Here is a 13328-nt window from a genome sequence, read left to right on the forward strand (position 1 = left end):
ACTCAGGGTTTCTGAAAATGTCATTTGTATGAAAATAGGTACATAATTGACGAAGCTACGGCCGTTTTTTAATTTTTATGCACCTCACGAAATTCGGCCACTTCCGGTCTGCGCAGAAGTTTCAAAATTGTTTTAAGGAGTAGCCACCACATGGTTTCCCAATAGAAAATTTGGTTCCAGATCGATATCTGTTTCCGATCATGGAGAAATAGGCTGCAGCGGGAAAAAATGATAATAATAATTTTAGTAAAAACAATAGTCTTTCAGAAAGCCTAATAATAACTTGACCTGCAAGCAGCACTGAACCGGCTTTCAGGAATCAGACAGGAAGCGTGTCATACATTAGCCCATTAATTGAGCTACCAAACGATACTTTAGTTGTTTTGATTCAATGACACCCGGCTGAGAAATCGCGATTTTTGCAAAATAAAAGGTGAAACGAATTGAAATTGTACCCAAATCCATATAGAATGGAAAAACGACTTTGGTTGATGCAGTATGAAATGCACAGCGTATACTTTCTTTTGGACATAAGTATATATTGAGGCTAGACCACCCAAGGACTCCAAGTAACAGAAGTTTATGAAATGAATTTAGAGTAGTTTTCGAAATAAAAGCGTCTGAATAGGCTCCTAAAAGGAAAATACAAGATTTTCAGCGTCCCATAATGTATTGCCTAACCAGCAAATTTTTACCATTTAGATGTCATAAAATCGTCCATTGATCAGGATATACAATGATACTTTAGTTGTTTTGATTCGGTGAAATCTGGCATAGTAATCACTTTTTCACAAGATCACCACTTCTTTTACTTTTTACGGTTTTTTTTCAAAAATATCGGATATTTTTTCGACTACTTCCGGTTTTTGGATCATTGTCGAGATAGTTTTAACAATTTGTTTAGATACTTAACTTTCTGTCACAGAAGTGTCAGAAACATCTATTCGGTAGTTTTTTGTAACAAAAAGTAAATAAAAGAACATTTTCAATAATTTAACGATTTTTCAACTTTTTTCAAATATTGAGGCAATTTTTGGACCCCTTATATTATTTCAAACCTTTTCCTTTTGGATTCACGCCACAGACTACCGATAGGACTCTGCGTTAAAAAAGTTTCAGAAAAATCGGAGTTGTAGTTTTCGAGAAAAAGACGTCTAAAAAGGCTTCAAAAACGGAAAATACTAGATTTTCGGCGTACCACAATTTATTTTCTAACCATCGAAATCGTACCATTGAGATGCCATATAATAGTCCATTAATGGGGCTATCCAAAGACACTTTACTTCTTTTGGTCCTGTAATATCTGACCGAGAAATCCAGCTTTTCGCAAGAGCGACAATTTTTTAACCTTTTTTTTTACATTTTTTGAATACTTCCGGTATGGAGATTATTGTCGGAATAGTTTTGATAACCAGTTTGGGCAATTAAATAGCGGCAGGGCTCTGTAATGATATATTACATTATCTGAATAGATAAAATGACCCTGAGAAATCCTATGTTCAAAGGTGCCAAAAATGCAAAAATGTCAAAATATCGAAAATTAAATTTCAATAACTCAATACATATTATACATCGTTAGAATCGTAATTAGGTCAGCTATCCGAATCTGTAATCTTTTTGTAAAAATTTGTTTAAATAATAAAGTAATAGAGCATTTTGCAAAATTTCACGATTTTTCGACTTTTTTCGATTTTCGGTCCCTTTTTTATCGTATTCCATACATTTCAAAGTCTTATTGGATGGCATAATTCACAAGACTATCGAATGGACTCTCGATAGAGAAAGTTAAAAAAAAGTTGCGGTTAAGATTTCGAGATACAGGCGTCCAAAAACGCTCCAAATCAGAAAATACTTGATTTTCTGCTTGTCATATTTTGCTGCTTGGTAACAGTATCCGTATAAATTGGGCATCATTCGACAGTCCATTCCTCGGGCCACTCAACGAAAGTTTAATTCGTTTAATCCATTGATACTGGACGGAGAAATCAAGTTTTTCCCCAAAACACCCATTTTTTGCATTTTTTTCGAAATATCTATCATTATTTCGACTACTTCTGGTTTCCGGATCGTTTTTGAAATTGCTTTATGCAGCGGTCTGACTATATAGCTTTATGTTCCAGGACTTTCAGAAATATCAATTTATCCTTTTCCAAAAATATAAGGGTTGGGAAATGGGCAGAAAATTCGAAAAAAATCGAAAAATAAAGGGCGATAACTCGGAATGAAACTTATATTTCTGGTGTCGGATGGTCTTCAGGTATCCAAAAATGTAGGTCAAATTTGAAAATTTTGAAAAATAACAAAAATTGTGTTTTAAACAAAAATTTTTATTTTTCGAACGCTAGAAGTCAGCGACGAAGTTTCGAAATTTCAAAATTTTCAACTGCTATCGTCCGAGAAAAGACTCAGGGTTTCTGAAAATGTCATTTGTATGAAAATAGGTACAGAATTGACGAAGCTATGGCCGTTTTTTAATTTTTATGCACCGCACGAAATTCGTCCACTTCCGGTCTGCGCAGAAGTTTCAAAATTGTTTTAAAGAGTAACCACCACATGGTTTCCCAGTAGAAAATTTGGTTCCAGATCGATATCTGTTTCCGATCATGGAGAAATAGGCTGCAGCGGAAAATAATAATAATAATAACTAGATCTGCTAAGCAGATATTAAAGCTTTCATATTCACAGTCACTGTCACATGTCATAGAAATAATATGAACAGAAAAAAAAAATCATTATAATGAGTAAAAATTTGGTGAAGTTAATTCGATTTTTCACTGGTAAATAATTAAATAGACAAGTGGCATAACTTGACCCGCATCCCATCAGCTATCCTGAAAAATGCTGGAAAAATTAAACAAGTAAATTGTGTTTAGTACTGGGTTAATTAAGACAGGCATATGCCTTTGCTATACAGGATGACATGAGGGAAATTTAGCTTGGGAGGTGTAGGCCTGCAGCCAAAATTTCTAGCTAGCTTAGAAACACAACTCCGCTACACGGTCTTCCATAAAAGAAAAACTATACATTTTTGGAAAGCTTATGATGCAAGGAAGACAAAATCTGGGAGTTCCAAGCAAAATGTTTGCAATTTATTGATTTAGGGCCAGATGAAATTCGTCAAAATTGTCAAATAAATGCTATTTGTGTACTAACAATTCTGAAGTTGACATAAAATTAAATAGTTGGTAAAACACCTCATGCCTTCATCCTTGGCAATGAACAGTTTATTGGACAGATTTTGATGTAAATAAAAATGCTCAAAACACAAATGTCATGGGTGAATAAAGAATTGTGGAAATCCATTAACGGTAAAAAAGAATTATCTCCCTTTCTGTCAAATGCCTGTAATTGATAGACTATCAGGTCTTGTATGAATCATAAGACCAGGTGTGGGCAAACAAGCCCAATAATTATTTTGTTTGTTGGATCTCAAAGGCCTGTTAGGGTTGGTTGTTGGATGTTTGCTCAGAAATTATCGCTTGTATAGAACATGCTAGAGTCGATTTGTAGCATATTCTAGCCAGGGGATATGTTTGACAGTAGTTGAGTGATATGCTTTTGAAATAATGGAGATCAGTAGCACTTTATAAGCATTGAACCACATGATTTTTTTCCACTAAGATAAACATTCTAAACCCACATACATGTTCCCTTTCAATTAGCCACTACAGTATTTTTACAACTGTACATGTAGCTGTGAACTACTATTTCGGATATGATTAATGGTCAAATTACAAACATACATGTAGATATAAGTTAAAAAAAAATAATTGTGTATCTGGGCTGGAATGAAGGGAAAGGTTAGAAAACAGGATGAACAGTTGTGAAATTATTTATTAAAGTGAAACAATCATTGAAAATCAAAATTAAACAGTTACTCTGCACATCAAATGTCATCAAAGTTAATCTTCATTATCATCATCACTGTCACTAAATGTATTAACATCAAATTCGGTCTCTTTAACAGTTTTTTTTTCATTTTCACATTGACTACACATGCACAGGTCTGTACAAGAAAGGGGGGTTGTGATGGCCTAGAGTGCCGCGCTTCGACCTCTAGCTGGTCGGTCACCTCTGGCTTGTGGCTGTGGCTTTGATCCCAGGTGTGAGCGTATGTGGCATGGAGATAGAGGCGTCTTCTCAACCTCGTGGGTTTCCTCCGGGAACTCCGGTTTCCTCTCACTGCTAAAGACCCATACGCGCAAGCGAATTATTGAAATAAAATTGAAACCGTATGTTAGTCCCAAAATGACCTAGTTTGTGTTGAGTGGACGTTAAACCCCATTTCTCTCTCTCTCTCTCTGTACAAGACAACTTTGCTGGCCATCTATATATGTATATGCATGCTTTATTTTACTTTACACGACCTCTAAAAGTGCCCCAAATCGTAAAAATACGACTTTTTGGATTTCGATCTCCTTTTTTCGGCTACCCCGGACATTTTCAAAAAATGATACAATGATTTCACACAACAGGCCAGCTATTAGCCTCTCGATTGACAAGAGTTTCATCGCCCTCCATTCATTATAACCAATGTCATCGTGCCCTAAAGAATCAACAAATCAGCTTGCTTATCTCTGCTTACCCTAGGCAAAAAATGCTCATCTTTGAACTCAATCATGACATTGACCTAGTGAACGCCTACACCAAGTTTGAACATTCTAGCTTAATTAGAAGGAGAGTTCTTGTGTTCCAAAGTCCCGGCCCTTCAAATTGCTTCTATTTTTCATTTTCAATTCAAAATGGTGACCATCACGTGACCGAAATCAAAATTCTGATCCGATAGATTTTTAGACATTCCTTCCAGGATTCCGAAAATATGACGCCCGAGTCTGTAAGTAAAATAGCAAAAAAGCCTTTTTGATTTTTCACGTTTAAAGATGGTGGCACTTCCGGTTCGATCGACAAACTCCATATTTTGTGTACGAATCAGTAATTACTTGTCTAGTATCGAATTTTTTTTTTAGGTCATTCTGACCTATATTTCGACGATTTTTTTGAAAACTTTGATCCTTAATTTCACCAAGGGGAGATAATTTAGAAAATTTCCAAGGACATCATTGAAGTCGCATTGGCAAGATCTACTAACATTCTAAATTTCACGAAAATCGCACAACTATTAAAGAAGTTGTCAAATTGGTAATAACTTCCGGTTCGAAATGACAGCGACGAATTTTCGAAATGCCAAAATCCGAAATTTCAGATTTGAAGTAAATGTTTCAAGATACTCAAAGAAAAAAGAATTGGTAAAATAGGTCAAATAGTCACAAAGTTACAGCATTGTAGGTCAAATGCATTCCTTCGTAAAATTCGGTGATTTCGGATTCGTAAAACGTTTTGAAAATATATTTAATCAACAGCCACCACCCATTTTTGGGGGGATAGGTAAAAGTTTCAGAACGATCCTATGGCTAGATTCTGAGAAATCCGATTTGTGGACAAAACACAAAAAAAAAATAACAATAATAATCTTAACAGAAACAATAAGCTTTCATATGTAATATGAAAGCTTAATAATTTTAGTAAAAACAATAGTCTTTCAAAGTCTGAAAGCCTAATAAATAATAATAATTTTAGTAATCACAATAGGCTTTCAGACAAAAGTCTGAAAGCCTAAATAATAATAATTTTAGTAATCACAATAGGCTTTCAGACGAAAGTCTGAAAGCCTAATAATAATTTTAGTAAAAACAATAGTCTTTCAGACAAAGTCTGAAAGCCTAATAATAATTTTAGTAAAAACAATAGTCTTTCAGACAAAGTCTGAAAGCCTAATAATAATTTTTGTAAAAACAATAGTCTTTCAGGCAAAGTCTGAAAGCCTAATAATAATAATAACCTTAACAGAAACAATATGAAATATGAATTAAAAGCTTAATAATCTTAACAAAAACAATAGTGTTTCACAAAAGCTTCGCAGTGTGAAACCCTAATAATAATTTTAGTAATCGCAATAATAATAATTTTAGTAAAAACAATAGTCTTTCAGACAAAGTCTGAAAGCCTAATAACTAGACCTGCAAGCAGCACTGAACCGGCTTTCGGGAATCAGACAGGAAGTGTGTCACACAATAGCCCATTTATCGAGCTACCAAACGATACTTTAGATGTTTTGATCCGATCACACCCGACGGTGAAATCTAGATTGTTGCAAGAGCACCGATTTTTTTTTTTAACATATCGAATATTTTTTTGACTACTTCCTGTTTACGGATCATTATCGGGATAGATTTAACAAGTGGTATGGGAACTTAACTTCCTGTACCAGAAGTTTCAGAAAGATCCATTGGACAGTTTTACCTCCCTTATACCATTAGAAGCAGATTTATAGATATAACGATTTTTCGACTTTTTTCAAAGAGTGTGGCCTTTTTGGACCATTTATACTATATTGAGGCTTTTAAATTTGGATTCACAACATAGACCACCATTAGGACTCTAAGTGAAAGAAGTTTAAGAAAGGAAATAAGAGAAGTTTTCGAAATAAAAGCGTCTGAATATGCTCCAAAAAGGAAAATAATAGATTTTCAGCGTTCCATTATACACTGCCTAACTTGCGAATTTTTACCATTTAGATGTCACAAGATTGTCTATTGTTCGAACTATCCAATGACACTTTAGTTGTTTTGATTCGGGGAAATCTGGCGTAGTAATCACTTTTTTCGCAAGATAACCATTTTTTTTACTTTTTACGTTTTTTTCTCAAAATATCGGAAATTTTTTCGACTACTTTCGGATTTTGGATCATTGTCGGGATAGCTTTAACAAGTTGTTTGGTTACCTTACCTTCTGTACAAGAAGTTTCAGAATAATCCATTCAGCTGTTTTCCAAAGAAAGAAGATTAGAAGAACATTTTCGGTAATCTAAGGATTTTTCAACTTTTTTCCAAGATTGAGGCTCTTTTTGGACAACTTATGTTATTTCAATGCTTTTATTTTTGGACTCATGCCATAGCTCACCCATAGGACTCTGAGTAAAAAAGTTTAAGAAAAACTTGTTGTGTTTGAGAAAAAGGCCTCTCAAAATGCTCCAAAACGGAAAATACTACATTTTCGGCGTACCATAATTTATTTTCTAGCCATCTAAATCGTATCATTAGTTCTTTTGGTCCGCTAAGATCTGATGGAGAAATCGCAAGAACGCTAATTTTCTTCATTTTTTGAATACGTCCGGTATGGAGATTATTGTCGAGATAGTTTTGATAACTGGATTGGCTTATCAAATAGCCACAGAGCTATGTAATGATATATTACATTGTCTGATCAGATAAAATGCCCCTTGGAAATCCTATGTTCAATAGTGCCAAAAATGCAAAAATGTCAATATATCGAAAATTAAATTTAAATATTTCAATACATATTATACATCGTTAGAATCGTAATTAGGTCGTCAGCTATCTGAATGTGTAACTTTTTTGTAAAAATTTGTTTAAATAATAAAGTAATAGAGCATTTTCCAAAATTTCACGATTTTTCAACTTTTTTCGATTTTCAGTACGTTATTTTACCTATTCCAGACATTTCAATGTCTTATTGGATGGATTCATGTACAAGACTACCGGAGGGACTCTCGATAGGGAAAGTTTAAGAAAAATCCTTTGAGCAGTTTTCGAGATACAGGCGTCCAAAAACGCTCCAAATCAGAAAATACTTGATTTTCAGCATGTCATATTTTGCTGCTTAGTCATACTATCTGTATAAATTGGGCATCATAAGACAGTCCATTCCCCGGGCCACTCAACGAAAGCTTAATTTGTTTAATCCATTGATATTGGACACAGAAATCGAGTTTTTCCCCCAAAACATCAATTTTTTGCGTTTTTTCGAAATATCGGACATTATTTCCACAACTTCTGGTTTCCGGACCGTTTTTGAAATTGCACTATCAAGCGGTTTGACTATATAGCTTTATGTTCCAGGACTTTCAGAAATATCGATTTATCCTTTCCAAAAAATATAAGGATTGGGAAATGGGCCCAAAATTCGAAAAAAATCGAAAAATAAAGGGCGATAACTCGGAATGAAACTGATATTTCTAGAATCGGATGGTCTTCAGGTATCCAAAAATGTAGGTCAAATTTGAAAATTTTGCAAATAACAAAAATTGTCTCTTAAACAATATTTTTCATTTTTCGAACGCTAGAAGTCAGCGACGAAGTTTCGAAATTTTGAAATTTTCAACTGCTATCGTCCCGGAAAAGACTCAGGGTTTCTGAAAATGTCATTTGTATGAAAATAGGTACAGAATTGACGAAACTACGGCCGTTTTTTAATTTTTATGCACCGCACGAAATTCGGCCACTTCCGGTCTGCGCAGAAGTTTCAAAAATAGTTTATCAAGTAGCCACCACATGGTTTCTCAATAGAAAATTAGGTCCCATATCGGTATCTGTTACAGGCACTGAGAAATAGGCTCCGGCAAAAAAAAAAAAAAAAAAAAAATTTAGTAATCTCAATAGGCTTTCAGACAAAAGTCTGAAAGCCTAATAATAATTTTAATAATCTCAATAGGCTTTCAGACGAAAGTCTGAAAGCCTAATAATAATAAGAAGAATAATCTTAACAAAAACAATAGTGTTTCACACAAGCTACGCAGTGTGAAATCCTAATAATTTTAGTAATCTCAATAGGCTTTCAGAGGAAAGTTTGAAAGCCTAATAATAATAATTTTAGTAAAAACAATAGTCTTTCAGTCTGAAAGCCTAATAATAATAAATTTACTAAAAACAATAGTCTTTCAGACAAAAGTCTGAAAGCCTAATAAATCAGTGGTAAATAATCTCTTGGCTTGGATTCAATCAGTTAAAAGAGGCCCACCATAAGAATTTAACAAAGGTTATGTGTGGCACCAACCTCTTCTGACCATATCCCATTTATATTGTCTGCAGTGTATGCCATAGGTCGACAATTTCCAATTCATCATATCTTTGTAAATTCTGAACGGAATTGAATCATATTTAGACTGACATTCCTTTTACAGATTGTCATATTTTGACAGATTGTAGTTGGCAAGGGATTTCTATATCACTCAAATGACACTCAAACGATGATCCGAGACTTTAAAAGTATAATATCTGATGATAATACATGTAGATTTCAATAATCTTTTAAAATAAAATTCCTTTTGCAGACCCAAGAACCCTCCTGTAAATCAGATTCAGTGTCATGCCATAGAAGCTTCTTCTGACGAACCAAAGGCAGTTTCAAATTTCGAATCCGCAAGTACAACAATAAGACATCATACTACGGTTGGTAGTCATAGCCAGGGCCCACGCTATCGGTTGCCAAAGTTGCAATTTGTGATGAAAATATGAGAGTGGCGATTTAAATTTGATTTTGCCGATAATTTTGGCAATAACATTTTTCTGTACTGGCAATTCTTTTTGAGAACAGGCAGAATAAAAACTTAAAATTCTAATCGTATTTATCCTGGATTGACCATTGAGTGTGAATCGTGTGGCGGCATACTTTAAATTAATCAATAATCTGGATCGCGTCAATGAGTAATAGTATTACTAATCAGTTGTCTTGGATTATTGATTAGTTGATTGATAATTGCCAATGATATATATTTACTTTTAATGATTAATCCAAGCGGTGATTATTTGATTGCCATGCAAGATATGCCCACATTTTGGAAGAAATGGACAGAGAACAAGAATCTACAAGCTAATAAAAAAAGATTTTTCGTACCATCAGAGGCCATAATCCAGGATTGAGAGTCCGATACGTGCAAGTATCGAAAGGAACCCAGATCTTTGAGATATAAACATATATTTTAAGTTTCATCAACATCGTATAAAAATTGTGACCTCTAAAGTGCCCACAAGTTAAAAATGTGATTGTTCATACAATCAGGGGCCATAATCCATCAGGTTATGGTCTGATACATGCCAATATCGAAAGGAACCGAGATCTTTGGGAGAAAGAACTACATATCAAGTTTCTTCAAAATTGGATAAAAATTGTGACCTGTAGAGTGTCCACAAACAAATTGTGGACAGACAGACAGGGGCGATGGCATAATACATCCACTAGTGCTCCTACGGCTAGTCGGATAACCGTAAACGGTTAGAATTGGGCGGTTAAACAGTTCGAATTGAACGATATGTTATTCAGAGATGTCCACCATTACATAGAGTTGTGTCCCATTATATTCCTCTTTATAACAAAAGTTGTCCTTTTGTATTTGATATTTGAGAATTTTAGAATGTAACTGTCGCCCTACGATGTCGACTGCTAAAAAATAATACTATTAATAGCACTTGTGGTCGTACGGCAAAGTCAACGGACCTTGTTCTGACTTTTGCTATTGTTTAATCCAATCCAAATACTTCTCCCCAGCAATTCTAACTCTATTCTACCTTGTTAAATAGTTATTGTCCCCTGCCTTTTGAGGAAAGCAGGGGACTATTAAAATGGGTCTGTCTGTCTGTCCGTCACACTTTTGGGACACAATAACTCTCCTTCTAATTGAGCTAGAATGTTCAAATTTTGTGTAGGGTGTTCGACCTTTACATTGACCGAGAAAATTCATCCATATTTTCCGGTGTGCTTTCCCTTTGTCAGTGATGCAGGATGGAGGGCCTGACAAGGACAGCTTAAGTCCTTCGGATGGAACGGAAAACCGAGGTCCTGTGTACACATTGGCGTGCACCGAACAGATCCCTTGAAAGCTGGAATTCGATAGAAGAGTAGGCCGTAGTGCCGCTGTCCGGGCAAAATTTCCCTCGTAGCACACTTTATGGCATATGCCCGTCTTCATTAGCCCAGCAGAACAGCAGTACATTAAACCCCATTTCATTTCATTTCATTTACCTCAGAGAGTCCTTCCAAGGCAGGGGATATGCCAAAAGGCATACATTTCCAGCGATAGCATTCCCAAGGGGTAGAAAACGTAGTTAGATAACTGCTTGCTTCTGTTCAATTCGCAATGCCAAAATCCATCTTTGGTATGCCCGTCTTCATTAGCCCAGTTCGAAGTAGAGCGTTAAACCCCATTCCATTTCACTTCAAACTTGGTGTAGGTGTTTATTAGGTCAGTGCCTTGATGGAGTTCGAAGATGAGCTTTTTTGACACAATATCTCTCCTAATTGAGCTAGAACTTCAAACTTTGTGTAGGTGTTTATTGTCCCCCGTCTTTCAAAGAAAGCAGATGACTATTAAAATGGGTCTGTCTGTCCGTCACACTTTTTGGGACGCAATAACTCTCTTTCTAATTGAGCTAGAATGTTTAAACTTGGTGTAGGTGTTTATTAGGTCAATGCCTTAACGGAGTTCGAGGATGGTCATTTTCTGCTTAGGTTAAACAGAACTAAATAGAATTTAATTAGAACTAAACTAATTATTGTGTTCCAAAGTCTTGACCAATCAAATTGCTTATTGCTCTGCTAACCCTGAGCAGAAAATGCTCATTATCGAACTTAGTCAAGGTATTATTGATGTAATAAAATTATACACCAGAAAATTCTCATCATCGAACTTAGTTAAGGTAATGATATAATGAATCTATACTCTTACTTAATTAAAAACAAAGTTATCATGCTCCAAAGCATCAACCAATCAGATTGCTTATCTCTGCTTACCATAAGCAGACAATGTTTGTCTTCGAACTCCATCAAGGTATTCACCCAATGAACACCTACACCAAGTTTGAACATTATACCTCAATTAGAAGGAGAGTTATAGTGTTCCAAAGTCTCGGCCAATCAGATTGCTTTTATAGCTCTTCTTACCCTGGCCAGAAAATGCTCATTATCGAATTAAGTCAAGGTATTGATGTGATAAAACTATACACCAAGTGTCCTCACTCTCACTTAATTAGAACTAAAGTTACCGTGTCCCAAAGCATCAACCAATCCTGTTGCTTATCTCTGCTTACCCTAGGCAGAAAATTCTCATCTTAAAACTCCATCATGGCATTCACCCAATAAACACCTATGCCAAGTGTGAACATTCTAGCTCAATTAGAATGAGAGTTATTGTGTTCCAAAGTCTTGACCAATCAAATTGCTTATTGCTCTGTTAACCCTGAGCAGAAAATGCTCATTATCGAACTTAGTCAAGGTATTATTGATGTAATAAAATTATACACCAAATTTCATCACTCTAACTTAATTAGAACTAAAGTTATCGTGCCCCAAAGCATCAACAAATCAAATTGCTTATCTCTGCTTACCCTAAGCAGAAAAAGCTCACCTTCGAACTCCATCAAGAAAACTAAATATCTGTAGATGCTATGTTACAGGTTAAACATTTGTTAGACCTTTATCTTCAAATTCTATCTGAAGAAAGGTTGACCTTATATAGGCCCTTGTCCAGAAAACTAAATATCTGTAGATGCTATGTTTCAGGTTAAACATTTGTTAGACCTTTAGCTTCAAAGCGGCTTCTTAAAGGGAGATAGCGCTATCTATCAACTAATTGACTTAACTCACACTTTTTGTTAAGCCATAGATCACGGAAAGTATACAAGAGCAGTGCTCTGTGACATCAGCAGGGCTATTGACAGTCTGGTACGCTGGACTCTGTCATAAGCTGAGGGCGTCTGGTGTAAAGGGGGGGGGGGCTGCTTGATTGGTTTATTGATTATTTAAAAAATAGAAAGCGTGTAGTAGTTGTTAGTGGTGCCTCCTCTGACCCCAGGATTGACCCTGCCGGTGTCCCACAGGGATCGGTTCTCGGTCCTCTTTTATTTCTGTTATACATTAATGATATTGTAAATGATATTAATTCGAATATTAGACTGTTTGCAGATGATACTTCCCTTTATTTGCAAATAACGAATCCTCAGGCGGACGCGGCTATTCTGAATAATGATTTGATAACTATTAATAACTGGTCAAAGACATGGCTTGTAACTTTCACCCCCCTAAAAACTGAAACAAAAACTTTTCAACTAAAATAAATTCAACTAGACCACACATGTACTTGGACACTGTGCAAATAAAAGAAGTATCGGAGCATAAACATCTTTGGCTAAACTTTCAACCAAATTGCAAATGGGATGTCCATATAAATCATATCTGTAATAATTATAAAGTAGGGAAACTTATCAATTGTTTTAGATCTTTAAAATATCGACTTAATAGAAAATCATTAAACATTATCTATACTTGATTTATTTTACCACATTTTGATTATGCTGGCGTAATTTGGGCTGGTTGTTCAAACAAATTAGTTTCACAATTAGAAACTTTACAGTTAGATGCACTAAGGGCTATTTGTGGAGCCATGCAAAACTCTATAAAGAAATAGGATTTGTTCCATTAGCTGAACGTCGACGAAGACACAGATTAAAATTATTCTATAAGTTAATCAATGGTCT

The 13328-nt window shown here is 35.2% G+C and overlaps 1 protein-coding gene across 6 annotated transcripts in view; it reads left to right on the forward strand.

Annotated features, from left to right (window-relative positions):
- Nucleotides 1-13328, forward strand: part of LOC126820263 (endoplasmic reticulum lectin 1) — a 190478-nt gene that overhangs the window by 112669 nt on the left and 64481 nt on the right. For 4 of the 6 annotated variants that reach the window (XM_050548109.2, XM_050548110.2, XM_050548112.2 and 1 more), the window contains exon 8: nucleotides 9131-9248. The exons of the other annotated variants lie outside the window; for them this stretch is intronic. In XM_050548109.2, the coding sequence (XP_050404066.1) occupies nucleotides 9131-9248 (118 nt within the window). The remainder of the gene's footprint in view (nucleotides 1-9130; nucleotides 9249-13328) is intronic. 6 annotated transcript variants of the gene reach the window in all.

Source organism: Patella vulgata, chromosome 5, assembly GCF_932274485.2.
Source record: "Patella vulgata chromosome 5, xgPatVulg1.2, whole genome shotgun sequence".
NCBI lineage: Eukaryota > Metazoa > Mollusca > Gastropoda > Patellidae > Patella > Patella vulgata.